Source organism: Rissa tridactyla, chromosome 3 (assembly GCF_028500815.1).
Source record: "Rissa tridactyla isolate bRisTri1 chromosome 3, bRisTri1.patW.cur.20221130, whole genome shotgun sequence".
Classification (NCBI taxonomy): domain Eukaryota; kingdom Metazoa; phylum Chordata; class Aves; order Charadriiformes; family Laridae; genus Rissa; species Rissa tridactyla.
In genome coordinates this window covers 122,335,845-122,356,946 of record NC_071468.1, presented here as the reverse complement: position 1 = coordinate 122,356,946, position 21,102 = coordinate 122,335,845, and the positions used below count along the sequence as shown (strand labels likewise).

Below are 21,102 nucleotides of genomic sequence, written 5' to 3'. Positions count from 1 at the left end.
GACAGTTTCATCACACAATTACTGTACACTACTGTTCTTAGGGTTGAATACTTTCCTCTCTCACACTCTCTCTTTCTCTCTGTTTTAATCTTTCTCTTTTTTATTACCTTTTTTTTTTGATTTTTTTCTTTCTTTTTTTTTTTCTTTTTCCCCCTTTTTTGGATTTGGTCCACTGGAGATAAATCGCCCTCAATGATATATATATTTAAAAAAAAATATCAGCAGCAAGACTCTCTTGAAATAGATTCTGTTTGATGTAGTTAGTCTGTCTTTTCTGTTTTGCCCTCTTTCACAGCAGCCTCTGAAGTTTTCCGCAGGGGGGCTTTCTCCGAGTTGGCGTGTCCTTGGCCGGATTCCGCCGCTCCTCCGTTTTTGTGTGATGTGTGCTTTTCCAAGTAGTTCAGCATTTCACTGAGAACAGTTTGGAAAGTGCTTAGGGCAGCACATATTGCAGGAGTTCCAAAACCATGAGTGATCAAACTACAAATGGGAAAGAGACAGAAAAAGAAAAATACACACACACACATAAATATAAATGCACTCACATACATTGAAGCGTTACAATACACTCATTTTGCTATAGTGAAATTCAAGATTTTCTCCCTAAACTATTTATTACCTATGGGGAAAAAAGAACAGAAAAGCGTAGAGCTGAAGAGCAGACTACATACAGCTTCAAAGGTTGGTTTTGGTAGGAGTCTCAGTTCTGATACACCGTGGGACAGATCTTCAGCTGATGCAGGTTGACACAGGGTTGTTGACTTCAGAGAGGCCAAGAGAGTATGTGTGCCCTAGGCTCTCCAGCATTGCTACGTTTCCAGTCTCAGAAGGTTTGGCTTCCTCCTTCTCAGGTAAATGAAACCAGTTCTATGGGGTTTGATCACTCTCTGAGATCACAGTCTTGAACAACAAGACCTGGTTATTCTACGTGGATGTATGGCTGCATCTGCACTAGGAAATTGAGCAAGGCCGAGTGCAATCTCTATTGGCATGGTTTGGCCATAACTGTGCTGCTAAGCCCTCTGAGCACCTAACAGGATGGAATCCAAACTGCCTATTGGGAATAGTCCCTGGACAATGCTAATGACCAAACAATGCCCAGGCCATGTTTCACATGGGGTTAGTTCAGCCAGGCTAAATTCACACACCATCCTAACCAATTAATAGTAAAAATAACCAAGTTTCAAGAACGTTGCCCTGGTGGTATTGAATTTACTACTATAGATTTACCTTGTTGCAATTTTCATTCTAATAAGGTGTTTTTCCAAGGTAACACTGTATTTTTCTTGTTTTTCTGCACTGCAAAGCAGCTGAGTTCAGTGTTGCTCCTCACTTAACAATTACTGAATCAACGTATTAATGCAGTTGCTAGGCGGAGCTATAGTGGGTTAATGTCATGTAAGTTTAGAGGAACTTTTCAGTGCACACGTGTATCTACAGTCACTTGAGATGCTTTGGGCATCCAGTTTGGCTTCCACTTGCAGATCCAGAAGTCTGCAGGTTTCCCACAGGTCCTGTCTCCTAAATACCATCTCTGTGAGTATGTCTCAGCTACCTTAGGATATTAGAAATGGCACTAGAGACCAGTTTTTAGGCAATCAAATCTAGCCCTATCCATCTAAATTTTATGTGTACTGTATAAGATGTTCACATAAGGACTAGGGAAACTCACGTTGTACTAGACATCTTAGTGGGGGCAACAAATTATTCTCATTGTTATAATGACTAATTTTGATAAGTGGTAAGTGAAAAATAACCACTCAAACACTGCAGATTTTTAATTTTCATTTAGAAAAGAAAATGAAAAATAATTTCAAAGGTTCGAAATGCCATTGCAGTTTTTAAAAGACTGATTTCAGTTATACCAATTCTGCTCAGGGCAGAAAGAGGACAAGGAGAGGAAAAGAACCTGATTTTTAAGTTTGTGGACATTTTTGAGAAATCAATATTTTATATTAGTTCGGGTGAAAAAAAACACCCAAACAACAAAGCATTACAGTGATCCTGACAAAACAATAACTATTTCCCATTCCATGCTAGTTAAGATTTTGCCTCTGTGGTAATTCTCTAGGTGTCTTAGACACCACATCAGTAAACACTGATGTAATGCAGATAACCACGCGCAGGTCAGAAATGGGAACATTTCACTTCTGTGAGAACCCCTCTCCTCTGCATTTTGGCTCCTTAGTCTTTGCAGCTGTTTTAGAAAAAAACGTGAAAAAGTAGGGGCCAAGGGAAAACAGGTTATCTAGAACATGGACAATTGCCAGGATGCTGGAATTATCAAAAAACAAACCCACCATGGGAAAGGCTCTGAGATATCTTTTAGGGTGATCTTTCTGTCTGCTGAACATAGGAACCCTGTTTTCTAGGAAGGCCGGTATCCTAGGGAAGACACCAAATTTAGGGGAGTCCTAATCAAAATGAGAGCTCAGTTTGGAAATATATCTCCATTTCAGATTGGGAGTGGCCCAGCCTTTTATGAAAGGTCTCCCAAAAGCTAATAACAAATAACTTGCTTTTAGAATGTTTATCCATTAGTCTCCAGGCACTTTTCAAAGCAGGAATTGATGTTTATCCCCAGTTAGTAATGAGAGGAAAATGATAATTAAATATTTACAAAGAATATTTTGCAGACATCAATTAATAATACTACATGATTCTTGAAGTTTGGACTTGTAGTAATATCTGGATCTTTCTAATTTAACATTAAAAAGAGGTAAAGAGGTAAATATAACTTGTTTTTTTTTTTTTTTTTTTTTTTTTTAAGAAATGCCTGGCATGCCAGGGAAATAAAAATCAATCATCATCATCATTATTGTAAGTCATATTTTTAACAGTAGTAAAAACAAGATTAGCAATAGCATCTAGATAAGACCAAGTCCTTTTATTAATCAGGTGATTTCAAGATTTTGTGTTGCATTTTATCATCATTTCTAGCCTTCAGAAGTCCAAATAAATGAACATGTGATGGCGCTTACAACACCAGAAAGCAAGAAGGAGCAAATTCAAATGTATCATTACTGGTTGTAATATCTCATGATTTTTACACTGCTTGTGTGATCTTCTGGGTCCTGATCTCAGGAACTAACTGTACCGAGACATATATAAAAATATTTATGATCTTACATGCAAAAGAAACCAGTTTATTTTCAATGTTGGCAATACCTGCAATCATTCATTTCCAGTCAAATAGTAAGTTTAACAAAGGATTGAATAAAAAAGAAATCTTCCATCCTGCTCTCTTTGAACTATTCTACTCGTGAGCAAAAGCAATAGTACTGTGTTCATATGATAGTTCAATGCACTCTGAAGAGTAAAGTGGGAATACTACAGTGAAAACTTACAGGGATTGTCTCAGAAATGATCTGTAGGGTTAAGAAAAATGATAGAAAGCTTTAATGTTCTCCAATACTGAACAAGATGGTAGAAAATACCAAAATGGGTCAAAATGTGATATTAAGGTACATAAGCGTAAGTGTTGTCTTGTAGGTGTATATATCAACAGTGCCTAAACTACCATTTCAATCAAAGGGGACTTAATGTAGTTTCCTACATATAAGAGTCTACAGTGATTTGAGATGCCCTATTGCATCTGAGACATCTGCACAGAACTGCTAGATATGATATAGGACTTAAGTCTACCTTGAACCCAGGCAGGTTACCCTTGTGTACCTCACATGACACTAGATGCCAATGTTTGGGCGACTGAATTGAGCCCCGGGGCTTTATTCAATACAGAGAAGTCTGGAGAATGATTTAGCACATGGGATGGACATGTCACCTTTATGGTGGGCCGCACCACTATTCTGGTTACATCGAGCGCTCCATAAAGCTGAATAAAAATGTGTGTTCGATGCTATTTGAGATGTTCTATAGTAACAAGACACCTGTGTCAGGTGAACAGGTAATGCACAGGACTCATAGGAAAACAGCACCCTTTTAAAGCAACAATGGACTAATGGAATATCTCATCGCATCTAAAAAGATGCTGCATGCTAATGTTTACTCAACTATATCTTGTCCTAGGTCTTCATTGACTACATGGGAAGCTTAGACACCCAGCTTACATGAAGACACCTAGATATGGCTATTTAATTCTGAGCAGAATCTTAAACTTATTATCTAACTAGTGTTTATAGGAAAAGGATTTTGTGGGGTGAGCTAGCGGTCTAGCTCCTTTACAGTTTAGCCTCTTATGTACCACCAATCATCAAATATGGCAATTTTTTTCAAGTTAGCACTGTATTTCTTTTAAAAAAGCCAAACCATTTTTAGTGAAATGGCACTGCAGAGTCTCATGGCAACTCTACTTTCAGTTCCTGATGTATTTATCCTTCTCCACAGATTAGGATGTGCAGATCTTATTAATTTTCCCATGAAGCTTATTGAAACAGTTTTATGGAAAATTTCTTGCCAGCCCTCCTTGCCATGCTCCTGTGAGGGTGTATTTTTTTAGCCTCACTTTATCTAATGAGCATAAAAAGGCTGAGAGAGATTATCTTCTACTTTGTGTTACATTTTTATCAGTAATTCCCCTTGCTCTAATTTTGGTGGACTTTATTTCTCCACAAGTTAAAGTCTTTGAAAAATCGAAGAAAGTTGGATAATTTCCCTCTGCTGATGAAAGTTTCAAGTTGGGGAGAAAATCTGATTTTACATTTTAATCAGACGTGACAGACAGAAGACTAATGGCAAAGCATTCAAATGTGTTTCATGAAAGTCATATTTAGTTGCTTGATTTTTCAGACTGAGCTCCCACTGAAGTAGGTTCATTTTTGGTATGCTTCATACCTATCAAATGAGTTGCTTTCATTGTAAGACTTTCACTTGTGTTTAAAAGCCTAAAATTAAACATGGTGGTTTCATAACGGAGTCTTCTGGGTATTCTCAGCTTTGTAGTGCATCTCATTGTGATTCCTATAAACTAGTAACTTTATTGTTCTAAAAGGCAAGGCTGAAATCTCTGATTTTGGTACTATGCATGGAGAGCTGCAGAAAGAAGGCAATGAATATCAGGCCAGCATATTCTATAAATCCTGATGCTTAAGGACATCCAGACCTGCCTGCAATTCTGCCCAGCACTATGATGCAATTATGTCTGCTCATGTTTTAATGATGGCCTTACTTAAAAGTGAAAAGATCCAAGTGTGCCTGAAGGCTTGGACTCTCGTTTGGCAACTACCTCAAGGACTCCTCCATACCCCAGGCTGGTGAAACGCCGACATGCGGCAAAAGAAACAGATTCCCTCTCAGTGGGGGGGAAGAGGCCATCTGCACTGAATGTTTACACCCTCATTTAAAATAAATTATTACTTTAAAACAATAATAATGAAGAAAAAGCAAGGTTGAACTTATCAGCTGGACTTTGTTGGAACTTTGAAAGTGAAAACAACTTCATGATTATCCAAATTTAACAACACATGGCAGACAACAAATTATAATATTGATAAGACTTTTGGTGGCTGTAAAGGAAATGGAAAAAGATTTGAATACCTTCACTGATACAAGTAACTTCTTAAGTTAGAGGTACCTATATTGACTTTGAAGTACTTCTGTTGATTTGAAGATCTGTCCTATGAGGAATGCTTAGAGAGTTAAATCGTGATAACATTACTTCAGAAGGTAGGTAGGCCTGACCATGACACAAGTTGGACTGATAGTCAAGGTAAACATTAGAACATGATGAGTATATATGTCAGGGATAAGTAGTCTACAGCACTGGAGTGGCAAACAGCACATACAAAAATTGCCTTGCAAAGTAGGCTCTCACGCTTGTTTTCTGTTCATAACCAAACAAGTGTATTAAGGTCATGTTCTCCTAAGCAGATGAACCTCTTTTTACCATGTGTAAAAGCAGTGGAGAAAGTAAGAAGAGAGTGCTAGAGCTGATGCGCCATATTTCCAAAATATTCTATTTCAGCTCTGTATATTTTAGACCTTGGGACTGATTTTCTGCACTAGGAGAGTTGCCCAGGGAACATATCTGAAACATCCAAGACTGTGACTGTGGAGTGTTTCTGAGCTACAGACCAAAGATTAAACCATGGCCCTGTGTTGCACATGGGGCTTACAGAAGCCCTTGGATATTTGCTGGGAAATGTTTCCAGCATAACGCCCTATATCTTCTGAATAAAACACTGGATAACACTATGACTTGCTGGTTTTGAATGACAAAACGACGCACAAGCTTCTGCCTAACTGTGGATGAAAAGTGACTTTGCTGCCTACTACTACCTGTGGAGCCAAATACACCAGTGAGACCACAGATCCAAGATGACTGGCTATTTTTGAAGAAGAGTGAGCATGTCCCTCACACAGCCAGCAGCTCTATCAGTTTCTCCTTTCACTTAGTCAAAGGTCACACCTCTGCCCTACAGGAAGGCAGAGAAATGAATGAGATCCATCCAACTTGCTACCATGCAAAGACTTTTTCCAGTGAGACAGCTAACGTAGCTGAGAAACCCCATTGCCCTCCTCAAATGAGAAAGACCAAGAGGTACGCATTATAAACATGCCGATGACGAGAGACAATGCAACTTTGTAACCTAATAATTTAGAAATGAGGGGATGGCGTTTGTTTTTTTGGGAAGCATGAGGGTGCCTTAAATGTTTTAAGAAATCTGAAGTGCTGGATCAAGAAACAAATCAAGCCCTGCAAGTTTTTTTCCATCTTTGATGAATGTATATTCACTTTTTCCTTGGTAATCATGGAACTTCTTTGTTAATGAAGAGGATAAAGAAAAGAAAACAGATTCTTATCTGTTCTCTTGACTCCATAAGTTGTGACTTTAAGGGAATATGGTATGGTAAGGTTTATGATAAAAATCATTAGCAATATTAGAAATTCTCACCCTTCCAAATGGATTTTTGTCATGAGCAGAACAAGAGAAGGTGATTGAACTCTTGCTATGGAATGATCAAAGATGGAATCCCTGGGAAAGGGAATGAGGGAAAAATCCCAGAGCAAGCAACTCTAATGCCTTCGGTAAATGAAAAGCCAAGGAAAAGAAAGAAAGAAAAAAAAAAAAAAGAAAGGAAAAAATTGTTGATTACTAGTACCTCAGCACTGGGAACCAGTGTTGTCCCTCTCAGCTAGCTGAATCTAAAACCAGATTGAGAGAGATCATGAAAATCAGGGAACTCTAGAGGGCACCAGAGGTGTTTCACCACAAAATTCATTGCACACCAGGCGTCTTCCAGTCTGTGCAGCCAAAGAGAAGCCTGCTGCTGCTAATCAAGATGACTGGAATTATGACAGCAGCTGCTCCACCTCCTGATAAGCAAAGAAGTGTAAAAAGGAGAGAACAATATATAAGGGGGGTAAGCACACCTGTAAAGGTGACCCACTAGTAAGTCTTTGGGCTTGGCTCTTTGTTACAATTTATAAAACATGTTGAGCTTCAAAATCCATTTCAGTGGTCCCTTTTACCCTTCAGAAAGAGGGATGTTACTTTCTCGCTGCTCCCGAAGTCTGAGCCTCTGGTTTCTTGCCTGTCGCTTTTCATGTCACCTTGTCAGTGTGATGCCAGGCACTCGCAGGAGGCTGACAGCTCCAGGCTCAGAGACTAGCTAAATGACAAAACTCCTGTCTCAAACAGTTTCATAGGAAGGGTGTTTCATATCAGCTGGATGGCTAGGCGAAACACAGAATAATTTGTGAAGATGCTGATTGCTTTCATTGTCTAGCTTTAGTATTCTGAGCCTATTATTTTTTTGTCTGTTTTTATAAGGTTTCTGCACTGAAAGAGGTGCCACTTGCAAGAAAGTAACTTTCTCTTTGTTGTTTTGCTGTCTTTATCTTTTATATATAAGGTAGATGTGGATCTGATTTTGTATCTTAATGAAATGCAACCTTAATGTGAAAGGATCAAAACCAACTTCTGTAATTGGTGGCTATTCCTCTTTCCCTATATGACGGATGACATCAGTAGGATATCTGAACTTTCCAAACACTACAGATTCTTACAGACATGAGTACTCCAAAAGTGAAGAAAGTGAGACTAAGAGTCTGCCTAATGACGTCAGGGAGTCTGTATGTGCAAGCCAAGAAACACATGCAGACCTCGTAAGCAATCGTGCCCTGCTTCACCATTTTCTAAAAAGAATTATTGCTCATTTTCTCAAGTGAATTATTCTGAAATCGTTATGTATGTGTTTTGTTTGTATCCATCTCTTTGCTTTCTTCAAATATTCCAACCTCCTTTTTCCCTCCTATCACCTTCGATAATTGAGAGCTGTCTCTCAATTTCACTGACTATGAAACTTGTCTCTTTTACCTGATCTGAATTCAAGACCAACCAATCTACAGTGCTAAAGAGAAATTTGTACAACCTTTCTGCCCTGGGGAAAAAAAAAAAAAACAAAACCAAAACCAAAGATGAAATCCCAGCTTTACTGCCACCAGTGGGATTTGAAAATGTTTTTAGTTTCAGCAGGAATTAGAATCCCAGCTTTTCCCTCTTGCATACACAGACACATACAGATATAGAAGTGTCTCACATGATTCTGTGGGGTTCTGGGGAGAAGAATCTCTCAATTATAAATAATAGAAGACATTTAAAAAGAAACTATCTAAATATTCTCTCTCTCCCCCCCTGCTTTTCCTAATGCTCACTCCACTTTGAAAACAAAGAGTGAGAGAAATAAGTTCCTCTCACTAAAGCTATAGAAACTTTTGTGTTCTTTTCAAGTACTGGTGTGCTGATTTTGTTCTCTACTGTGGTGGACTCATAAATGCTTTTACACAGATCAGCCTTTAGAGGACAAGAAAGACACACTCATGTATCCACACAAAAAAATCCCATTACTTAGTGGAACTGTTTTTTTTCCAGGGTTTTCTTCTTTGCCCTGTTGCTTAATGATGACTCTGTCTTCAAAAACTGGGGACAGGGTAGATCAAGTGGTGGCTTTCAGGCCAGATACAACACACTGGATTATTCCTCTTGCTCCTCTGCATTTATCATGATGGAACCAAAGAAAAGCTGAAGGACAGCTTGGGTAGCCCTACACTTACATATCTCCTTAGAAATCTGAGCTGCCCCAACACTTAGCCCATGAGGACAATGACTTATGATCCAGCCCTGACAAGGTTGGGCTTCTCTTAGTGTCAGTACATTTTTTAAAGCACAGGTAAGGCACCTAACTGGGCTGTAATAAGGTCTGATTCTTCCCTGAATTCTCAGGCTACATATATGTTAGCAATATATATGTGCCACTGTGCCCAGGAATAATTTGTGACAGTGCTACTTAGACAGGACAACAAAACCCTAGGGAACCTGCTAAAAAGCAACATGGGTAGCCAATACCTGCCTGTGCCCTGGCACTACTTTTATTTACTAAAATCAATATAACTTCTTTACAGCAAGATACTCAAAAATGCCTTGAAAAGGGGAAAATCTTGAATAAGGCACACATGGCTCAAGAAGGGCACAATAATTGCTGCTATGAATGTAAAGATCTACTGAATTCTCTGTTCATGGTCAAACAATATTGGGAAATCATTCTTCCTGCAGCATTGAGTTTTCTGTATTCAGGTCAGGTGGACACCTCTCAGAGCAGCTGCACAAACATGGTTGCACCAGGGGTGGAGAAGTGCCTCTGTTTTTTGCATATCTGGTGAAGTTGTGCAAAACTCAGCAGTTTTCAGGCTCGCTGGCAGCTCCTTTGAAGATTTCCCTTTTTTTATGCTTTGTATATGAACTTTGAGTTTGGAGTTTGAGCAAGCCCAGCAATTCCGGTCCCTTCTGACTACCCTGTACTTCAGGTTGGACACATGTTTACAGATCTTGATGAATTGGCACTCAGTAGAAAAACTTCAGAGCGAAGGGTGAGCTTGAAGATTCAAAACAGAGGAAATGGGAAACATTGTTTCAGTCTGACTTGTGCCAGTCTGTGTACACTGGTCTTATTAAAGTTGGGCAAGTAACATCACGAGCAAGTGGAGCATGTGACTCTACACTTAGCAGCTGTAGGGCAATTTTTTCCTAAAGAAAACTCTCTTTTACCCCAAGGTAATGGAGGCTGGCTTCTGCTGTAGGTATCAGATATAGATCTTCAAAAAGTCTTTCATTATCTTAGAATTTATTCTAATAATAGAGATTTGTGCTATTCCTCTGAATTTTTCTGGTCTTAAAAATTTCTTTGACTTTCTGACATCATGTGGCATCAACCTTTCACCTTATGGTTTCTTTGCTGCCTTGGTTATGGTTTACAAGACCAAATTTTTGAACCTCTTCTTGATATATTAAATCTGTATGAAACTATATGAGATTTCCCATGATCAAAAATCAGTTCATATTGGATAATGGTAGAAAAATATGCTATATCTATGCTAAAAAAAACATTCACAAAGCCTTGTCAGAGATTCCAGTGAAAAACTATGGCTTGTCCTTGACAAATGTAATATTTTGGCTCCATTCCAACCTAGGGATTTATAGAGCACAGAGATGGAGAATTTATTGCGAGAAAGCCCACAGTTCTGGAAAACAGATAAAAATGAAGATGAAAGTTTCACTGTTGAAAAAGCACTTTATAAAATTTGTGATGACTATACAGAGTTACTGCTTCAGATTTATGTCTACTCAGCAAGACCTATTTGTAAAGCACCAACAGCTCTTGGACGTTTTGGTCATAAGTAACATTAAATTCATGTGTATAATGAGGACCAGACACTTATTAAGACAGTCCAATTTTAGACTCTGACTACTATAGAGGTCATCAGGGTATTTGACAATGACTATGGTATGAAGGTCAAATCCATCTCTGGCATACAGTTGCAAGACTCTTATCTATAGATATAGGTACATGATAAATGTGTTCATTTCAGTGTAATTAAGGACAACCTGTTCTTATGGAAATCTGATCTTAGGTGGGACCTAAGATCAGGGTTGCAGAGGCCACTGTACTTTGAATATTTGGATTCTTAGTGTTAGGCATGTGCTTTATGTTAGGCAGATGCATTCAACATCTTCTTATGAAATAATTTTCAACTGATGTATAATGACAAATAGCTATTTGTGCTTGTGACCAGTAGGAGGCTGTGCTATGCCTGAAACAGTGGTGAGCATGTTGCTCATGGGCTACAAGGACTTTCTCTGTGTGTTGGGGTACAAAGAATATCTTCAAGAATTTCTTCCTCTTCTCTCAACCCCAACTGATCAGGTGCAAATTTCCTGTGACAGAGGTTGGTTCAGTCTAAGGATCATCACTTAGAGAAAACCAGAGAAACCAAATGATAGGTCGGACGCAGTCTGTGTTGAAAACTTGACTCAGAAAATGCTTAATGCTCACAGAAAACACGGTGAGTTGCATACTTGCATCTTCTCTAGCATCTGAGACAGACTTAAGTGCATTCTGTGATATTTAATCAAGTAGCGGTAGGAGTGGTTCAGATGACCTAGCTGTGAAGGCTGCCAGGTTCAGAGGATGGGAATAATGATTTTTTTTGCCTACATCAGATTTAGCTACTTACAATATAAGTGTCCAGCATGTACTGGTTGGCTAAGCTCCTGTTCAGCTGGAGATCTAGATCAGACTGTTCAGTCAATGGAGTTTAGAGGGAAATTGAAGTCACACTAATGTAGATGTCTATGTTAGGCCTGCTTAATTGTAATGCAGATTTCATGGGCTATACAGATGAGATGTCTAGAGACTACAGCAGAAGATATACACCTGGCTGAAATGGAGGCATCTACACGTAGATGACTTGAGTTAGAAGTATGGGTTAGAAGCCAGATCTGAACTCAACTTCTCTACAATAGACAGAAGAAGAGTATGGTCTCAGCTCAGCCTCTGGGTCTGGCAGTACTCATCATTCCCCAAGCACAGACATCAGACAAGGCTGTCTGATTTAAGCCCATGGAAGCATCTGTGTAGGATTGAGACCTATGCTCTTCTAGGTACCCATCTTCAGTCCAACACTCATTACCTACAGCAGGCATGAAAGAAAGCACTGAATGATCCAGGAGCTGCCTACAGATGCTTTGTGCTCCAACCTACTGAAGTGAAGCTGAGAAAGAAGGATGGGAGCTGTACCAGTTGATGGTTTTTATAGCTGAAGCCTTCAGCATTTTATCCTGACTGCTATTTCTTCTTTAAACACAGGAATCCTTGGAGATTTGCTACCTTATATCACATTTACTTTTTGTGCATGTATTGGGGAATTATCTGTTCTTCCACAAGCCCAGGCGGCCCATTAAAATCCCCCTATGAGTATCCTGTGTAAATAAGTATGTCTTCCTTGGTGTGCATGTGTAGTTAGGCATTTAGGAGAGTGTGTGTTTAAGGGAAAGTATACATAGGTGGTATGTGTGTGTGTGCACATTACTGCATGAGAATAGAAATGGGGTTGTCTAAATGTGTTTGTATATGCGTAGGATGCACACAGGTATGTGTAAGCATAAACAGGAATGTGTGTATTCGTGACCAGGCATTATCTTTGCCTCTCCCTACCCTGCAACAGACAAATGGAAGAGGTGGAATGGTGGGTATTTTGGATTCCATTGGAAGTCTGAGGGACTAAACATTAGGTATCACATCACCATCTGGCTGGTAGGTGTTTCACATTCTATCACAATCTTAACAAATAAAAGGTGTTGGGATGTTTAGGCACAAAAGTTTTCTGTCCAGCCAATGGATGAAGGTTTATCTGGCTGGGCTAAAGAATATGCAGCATCACTCTAAGGCTTTATAGGACTAACAAACCTGCTTGGTCTGTAACCAACTCTTTGAAACAGTTCTTTACATATTGATTTTTTCAGGTACCGGTTAATGGCTAGAAAAATATAAAAATCTCTAGCATCAGCTAGTCATGTATTCCCCTCTGTGGTCTGAGAAAAGACAGGAGCACCTCTAGGGTGTTTCTTCACACTTATCTTTCTTTGACAAATATCTTAGATGACCCCACTATTTCAAAGTGGTCCTCTGGAAGTTTCCATCTCACTCTTGACTGTATCTAGTATATAGCCTAAAGCAAAAATGTGAAATTGCACAGCAACTCCCGGGATAATAAGTCTTTCTAATCCCAAACTGTCTATACACTTTTATCCATAACTTGGATAAAATTCTGATGAAGTTTAGACTTGGCATGCAGGTACCATGGGTCCTTTCTTCGTAACAGCTTCTTAGGCTGTCTGCACCAGTAAATTAAATATTGCTAGGGCATGGGCCCAGGAACTGAGTCTAAATATATTAGCAGTCTCCAGATCTTTGGTCTGAGCCAGCTTGCATTTTCCCACATCTTTCCAGGGTGCTGTTCAGGAATGACTGCAGTGAGACTGTTCCAGTAGGTAGTCTGCTTTAAGGCCAGTCTGCTTTGAAGGCCGAAGAGTTAATAGTATGGTCATGGTAAGATGATGTCAAATGATCTCAGTAGCGTAGAGGAGGCTCTGGAACTATTTAGTTACTGGTAAGGTTGTGGCCTAACTGTTTCTCTTTTATTGCTACTTTGATTCATCAGTATTGTCATTTTGGCTCTGAACTTGAGTTTCTACATTTCTGAACCATCCAGTTCGTTGGTTGGCTTGTGATTTGGCTCACATAGAGCAAGGCAACTTTCTTTCCAGATGGAGACATTTGGCCAGCAGATGTAGACAAAATCAGGCTGTGGTCCTAGAGGCAGGGTAAATGCAATTAGCCTGAACTACATTGCTGGGCAAACATGTGCTTTTAATAGGCACAGACAACAGAGGGATTACGGACATTATAGTCTTCTAGGTAAGGGAAAAAACATTATAACATTATATGTAGTCTTTATCAAAATTATGCATTGTAGTTAATTGTTCCTCTTTCAAAATCATACCTGAAATGTGTTAAATGTCTCTGGATGTCGAGGTCTAATATTGGAGTCGGTCTGGAGGATCCGAGTGGTGATCTGTCTTGACTTAGAAGGTCTTGGAATTCTTTACATATTTGTCTGAAAGGAAAGTGAAAAACCTTAAATAAGACAGGTGTAAAGCTGATTTCCATAGCACTGTCACCTTATCCTGTGTGATCTTATTCATAACAGAAATATTTGGCAGAAGCATTGTTAAAGAAATTAAAGGTGAACAAATCTCCCTCTTGCCTCCCAGCCCCAAATTCTGAGAACTAGCAACATACAGAATCTCTTAAACAAGAATATTTCCCCAGTGGAACCATATTAACATTGACATTTTAAAATGTGAATTCTCTCCTGGATTGGTCCTGGTTTGGCAGTGTTAAGTCTGGCTTAGCTCACCTACATTAGAAGCAAGGGTTACGGTTAAAGATAACGATGAACTAGCATTAGGACATGCCTGAAGAACTTGTGTAAATACACCACTACTTCTACATTTGCTTGTGTGCACTGGTTATCTGCAAATAGAAGTCCTGGACATTTTGGCCTAGCCTTCTTGACCCCAACTCATAAGACAAATGAATCACTAGGAGTTGTGAAGGAAAATGTCATCTTTGCTCTCTTAGTTTCTATTCGTGTTCATACTCTGCTTCTTTGTAGACTTTGGGGCAGAAGAACAGATGGATCCTCAACTGATACCTCTCCCACAGGTCTGCCCAGAGTAAGAATTCATTCCAGCATCAGCTATTTAAATTTCTTATTGAAACATTCATTAAATTATTTTACATTTCTACCATGTATTGGGCACCCTGAAGTACTTGTCTATAGCAGTCTAGAGGACTTGCGTTCTAACAGGGCCTCTTTCTCTCCAGTGACTGTAGGAGGAGCTCAGTGACTCACTCAACTGTCAGTACCCACACGACAGACAGGCAAGTGAGGCAAATCCCATTATCTCCACTTTTTCTCGATGATGGTTTCCTGGGCAGCACACACTTTCAGCAGGTAGGACCTGGGACCCCAGTTCAGCACCTTGCAATGGAAACTCAGGCTCTGCCTTGCCTGATCTCCCACCAGCATAGTAACACTACTTCTTTGATGGTCTTGCTGTCTTTCCCTCTGCTTCTCTGTATGCCTCAGCACCAGGGGGTTAAAAACATCCCCTAGCATAACTCTATATAGGATCTAACACTAAGAGAGAACTGAAAATAAGATTTTTTTTTTCATTCTTGTGATATTGTTGGTTTGGGCTGGTTTGCAAATTAATCCATGAATGTTCTACGAGTGTGGATTTTTTTTAAAGGAATCAAACAGCTTCCATTTAGTACATGCCCTCAGAAGAGTACTGTCTGGACCATGGATGAATAGAGACACCACTTATATCAGTTAGTTTATGATATAGTTAATTAAAAAAAGAAGGGGTGTCTGGATCTCTCGTTCAGGACTTTTCCAAATGAGCATACCTTTCTCCTTTGACTGCATTAAAAGAATGGGTACTTAATGTGGGGTCAGGAGGGCCTGATGTACACTAGATGATCAGGACGATCAGTTTGGTTGCCTGATATTAGCCTGAGACTCAGTTGGATTGGCCTAATATTGGCCACAGTGACTACATGTAACCTAGTAAACAGTGCCGTCCAGTAAAGTGAGCAGTGCCAGGGATCCTTCTCACATCCTCATGACAATTGTCACCATCTGATAAGATCCATATATTTATGCTCTTCTAGTCTCCTAAACAGGGATGCTTCCTGAGAGTGGACCCTGGCATGGGCTAACTCCCAGAACATGCCCAGAAGATATTTGGGAGAGTTCAAGAAGCCATTCTAGTGTTTTAATAATATAGATGATTGCAATGTGATGACACAGCCTGTGTTTGCTTTACTTAGTTAGAATAGATGCAACTACTGTGCCTGGGCATGGTTTCAAATACTAAAGAGCATCTCTGTGATCCATGATTTCTGTTAGAAGACTCTTTGCACATCTAGTCCTAGATAAAGTTCAAGTACTTCATTACCACCTTGTAACTCTTGTCCTTTGGGACAGGGACATAATGGAAAACAGGTGTGTAAACTCAGCTTCTTGGTGTTTAGAAGGTCCTCCATTGCCCGGTTACAAGAAAAGAAACTGCATTAACCCGTTTTTACCCTTCATTATATCACTGTTCTGCACATTATGGACATAGACTTTGGATACCACAGCTCTCTTCTGACTAAGAGGAGAGGAGATGCAGAAAACTATTTCCTGCTGTGTTACTGGGCTTCATCCAAGCCTGATTTCTGTAATCGCTTGTCATCTGTATGGACCTAGACACCGACTGCTTGAAAAGACAGCATCATCTTAGCCTTTCAGGCAAAGAGAGGTATTCAGCAGAAATATATGTAAATGCAGCATACAGTTTTAATGAATCAGGTCCTTAGAGGAAAAACAGTTCCTTTCAAAAACTGAAAACAGTCAGTCATTTTGGCTTCTAAACAATCTACTATCCCCAGTCGGTCCTGTCAGCACGGCTCTTCTCTCCTTCCTCCAACCTCTACTTTCTACCTGTTGAAAAAGTTCATCTTAAAAGTTCTTATGTTTTGACAAAGGAAAATGTCAGAACCAAGTGTGCAATTAAGTTCCCTTCTATCTTCACATGTCAAAAGTCTTTACTGAGTGTTGGCAGATTGAAAGAAAAGAAAAAACTTTTTTATTATACATGAAAACCTGTAAAAGGCAGTAACCTACTTTTTTCAAGGGGATTTCTAGGCAAAGTGGTGTCTCAGAGCCTCCACTACCAATAAAACGTCACCTGAGGTAGTGGCAGGGATGCAGCTGACAGTTATTTGCTGAGCTGGACTGTGACTTTGAAAAAGCAAAGAAAGATGGTTTTGCCATCTTTTTTTAGGGGCCACAGATTAATAAAAAAAAGAGAGTCCTGGTCACTCCTGCAAGGTAGGCACCTAACGATTTGTGATAGATCTTTGGATGTTCCAGTATATGATCAGGAAAAGACAAAAAATTCTGTACTGGATCAGAACAAGAGCCCCTCTAGTCCATGATCTTATTGCTATCAGTGGCCAAAGCAAATACCTTGTGAAGACCACAAGAGTGGGGCAAATGTGTGCCCATGAGTCTGTCCAAGTATGGTAGAGTTGCCAGGCATCCAAAGATCAGATATCAGAGAGATGCTCAGAAGGTCCTATGTGTGTGGTCTCAGAGCTGCTTTTCACAAAACTAGCAAATTGAGCACGTGGTGTCATGAGCCAGATGTTGATTGTTCTGCACTGGCCATAAGCAACCCCATAATAATAGTTCACACTATTCTGTTTTGGTCTGTGTAAATGTGTGTACCTGCCCCTTTCTTATGTGGAAGATCTTGTGCTGTGATACTCTGTGGTGTTTCCTGTAGGATAGTGTGCCTCTCCGTCAAGTGGAATTATTGATGTTGCCTTTAGCAGTTCTGCATCTGTCTTAGCTGCAACTTGATGAGGTTCTGTCTCCTGTTATAAAGCCATCCAGTGTCTCCCACACCTCTGCACAATGAACTACCCTATGCTTAAAGACCCTCTAAAACCAGGTCCCAGGTTTGTTGTTGTTGTCTGGTTTTGTTTTTGGTTTTGGTTTTGTTTTTTTTTTTTTCTTTTTCTGTGGGTCTGTTTGTTTGCTTGTTTTTTTTCCTGTGTGGATTGCATAGGTACGCCCTGAAGCCTTTCAAAAGAGTCTAAGGTTAATAGGCCAGTATCAGCACCCTTTGGCCAGAATTATGACAGTCTTTTTTTTGAAGCATCTTGTTCTGGAGTGACCAGAAAATCATCTGCTCAGTCAAAGGAGGTGAGTGCAGAGAAAGAGACTAGTAGGAGACCAACAGCTCCCATTGTTTACTCCTTTCTTATCCTTTCAGCCCTTAGCCAAAGTTTGCGCCACTCTCATCCTGTCCTTGCTGTCACTTGTGTTCAGTGGTGTGTACTGGCTACAATCATCTTTTCTTCCCATGATAATTCTTCATTGTCTAGTTCATCAGATTTTTTGAACAGGCCGTGACACCATCTTGTTGCATCATATAGTACTGTCCTAGGCAGATCTTGAGTTTGCAAATGTGAGGGACCATTTCCAAGAGGTAGTTTTGGAAGATCAAGTAGTTTAACACAATGAATATGGTTTGTTCCATGCCAGAAAGTGGTCCTAATTTAATTCACTGTACTACTGCCAACATAGCCTCAGACCAGGTAGGGCTGAGCAGGGCAGTGAAGAGAGTGCTACCTCAAGGTTAATGACCTCCGTGTGTTAAAGAGGGCTATTGGCATCTAAAATAGCAGTCTTCAGTCTTCACTAGCCCATAAGACACAGTTCTGTGCATGGCAGATGAACAGCTTCCACTCAGCATGGGTGGATTGCTTCATTACAAGGTATAGATGCCCTTGATAACACTGGGAGCTTCTGCTGGACACCAGAGACTTCTGCATTGTAGACATTAAGGGATCTATTTAGTTACCCACACACAGATATGCAGTACACAAGACATCCATAATAACTGGCAGATACAACACAGTAACAAAAAGTGACTTGTGTGCTTCTGGAGCAGCAGCTGGTAATCAAGCTGGATAACCCAATTCATCTCAAAAGGCAGTAGGAGCCTGTATTTGGGCAACTGGGTCAAGCCAATGAAGTTGGATGTCTGAATCCAGAATGGAGTTTCACCTATATATGAGGAATTGTGGAATTAATGTTTTTCTTTACCCTTAGTTTTCCTCAAGACCCGACATGCGAAAGATCTCAACAGTTCTCCCAAAGGCAGACTTCTATGGGCTTCTAGAGTGGACAGTGGTAGCACACAGGCAATGGCACTCCATTTCTTTCCATAGGCAAAGCTTGCAGTGAGTGATTTTACCACCCTGGAATTTCAGTGTTGTTTTTGGTGGCAGCATAACAATCCACCACTTCTTCAGGTGTCATAACCCACAAGCTCATGAGGCAGGGCAGTGGTGACATTACTGAAATGACAAACCTAGAGCTTACAAACGTCTAGTGAATAATTGAAACTCCTGGCAAATGACTAGAGTACCTACTGTCAGACACATGGAAGCATGGCTGGGAAATACCATGCTAGTATTGCGATGTCATGGACCTGTGTGTCCTGTAGTATCTAGGTGGGGTTGGTCTGTGAATCACTGTTCTGCTTCCAAGCAGGAGATGGCAGTAGTGGCACACACATTGACCCATCTGTCCCTCTTACAAGCACTCTGACTGCAGTAGTATGTGGCCTATCACTGTATTGTCGACAGACCTCTCTGATCAATTTGCTGGTGTTTTTAACTGATGGAAGGGGGAAAAAGACATTTTGTTCCTTACAAGTGCAGGATAACAGCCTACAAGCCAAAGTTCATTGCCAGTAGGAGTAATGCATGCCCGCGACTCCCCACCTCAGTAGTAAAGGAAGGTGAGAAAGTAGCTATGGAGTGATGAGAAAAGGTAGTGAGACTTTTATGTGTGGGGGGCACAGCCTTTGGAGATAGGACACAAAGAAAAGGAGTTTGTGGAGAGGTAGGGATCAGTCTCTTTCCCCAAGTCACAGGTGATAGGACAAGAGGAAATGGCCTCAAGTTGCGCCAGGGGAGGTTTAGACTGGATATTAGGAAAAATTTTTGCACTGAAAGAGTTATTAAGCATTGGAACTTGCTGCCCAGGGAAGTGATTGAGGCACCATCCCTGGAGGTATTTAAAAGATGGGTAGACATAGTGCTTAGAGATAAGGTTTAGTGATGGTTTCTGTCAGAGTTAGGTTGATGGTTGGACTAGATGATCTGAAAGGTCCCTTCTAACCTAGGCAATTCTATGATTCTATAATGTGTTAAATAATTGGTTAATGTGTTAATAATCAGTTACTCACTGATTACTGCAACCCACAGTAATGTGTTCTCTCACTAGAGCCATAAAAGAAGGGGGAAGATTTGCATCATTATGGTTGAGTAAAATTTTATAGATAGGGCAAATCATCCAGCTGGGGCAATTTAGAGACTTCACTGTTGTTTAAGTTGTGCTGCCCAGCAGTACAATCAGCTTTTCCATAGTTAGGGGGGCAGATTGTTAATGGGCAATACAGCAATGGGGAGACACCACTTGCAGAGAGGAGCTGCTTCTTGCCGGCTGGTTTATTCTCACGTCTCTGAAACCCCTAGGGCCCTTAAACCAAATGGGGATGTAGGTAAGAATAAGATCACATTCCACTTATATAATTCCTTTTAACCTACAAAGGACTTAGGAGCATGATGAGCGAGGTCCCTCATCACCCGCACACTGGCAAATGTCCCCTGAACCACATGATGCTCTGCTGAGCACCCCAGGGAAGGATCACAGGTGTGTTCATGGGATTCACAAGCCTGAGATGTTTCAATGCATGTTGTCTCTGAGTCACCTTCAGGGAGAAGAGCTCTGGCTACAAGAGGGACACCAAGGCCAGGAATCCTGTTCCCCACAAATAGAAAAAGCAGAAGGACATGGGGCTACAAAGGACAATCCTGTTGCTGATTAGCCTTCTCCTCTACTACATGGTGACTACTCTCTGTTGGACGTATCCCAGCCTGGATAATTCCCAAACATTTCCAGCACTGGGATGATGTGTTGAGAGGTCAGGTTTCTGTCCTCAGCTCTCCTGCAGCCTCACTGTGTAACACTGCAGGTTAATTCCTCCCTCATCAAGGCTAATTAACCTAAGATGAAATGTAGTCTTAACTTGATGTTACTGCTCCAGGGGGGTGAGTGGCTTGTTTAGAGCAACGACAGGTGTCTCTGTGTGTCTTTAATGGCTTTAGCAAAGCTTTCCTGCTGGTGTATATTGTTCCAGCGCCTTTGACTTCAGGGGAACTCTTGCAATTTCCATCCAGAGAAGATCTGTCCCTCTGTAAACCAGCTCTCCCTCAGCAGACATACAATAATTATCCCACACTAACTAGTACTGCAGTAGAAGCTTAACTCTCCTGCTCACACACAAACAGGAGACAAAGCCAGTCTGTCCTATAGATCTTACCATGTAACGATGACCCCTCCTCTCTCCTAAACCAAAGCATCTGAGAAGATGTATGTGACTCCTTGACTGCAGGCAATACGAACGTAGCCACTAAAACCTCTTTACAGTAAATAAGGTTCCTCTTAAAGCATCTCTAAAGAGGGTTGCTTTCACTTGCTGTCAGTGAGTACTGTTGTGATAGCAATCATCGCAATCCCAGCTCCATACTCCCACTCCTCCCTCCCCCAGCCCCCAGATCCAAAATGGAGAAGTGACAGACAGATTTCTTTTTTAGTTTCCTCTCCCT

General features: G+C 40.5%; 1 protein-coding gene across 1 annotated transcript in view; it reads right to left on the bottom strand.

Annotated features, from left to right (window-relative positions):
• Positions 1 to 260: 260 nt before the first annotated feature.
• The window catches only part of TFAP2D (transcription factor AP-2 delta), a 48,070-nt gene continuing 27,228 nt past the window's right edge, over positions 261 to 21,102 (bottom strand). Inside the window, exons 7-8 of the mRNA XM_054196417.1 lie at positions 13,802 to 13,915; positions 261 to 480 (exon numbers count right to left, since the gene is read on the bottom strand). Coding sequence (XP_054052392.1) covers positions 261 to 480; positions 13,802 to 13,915 — 334 coding nt within the window. The remainder of the gene's footprint in view (positions 481 to 13,801; positions 13,916 to 21,102) is intronic.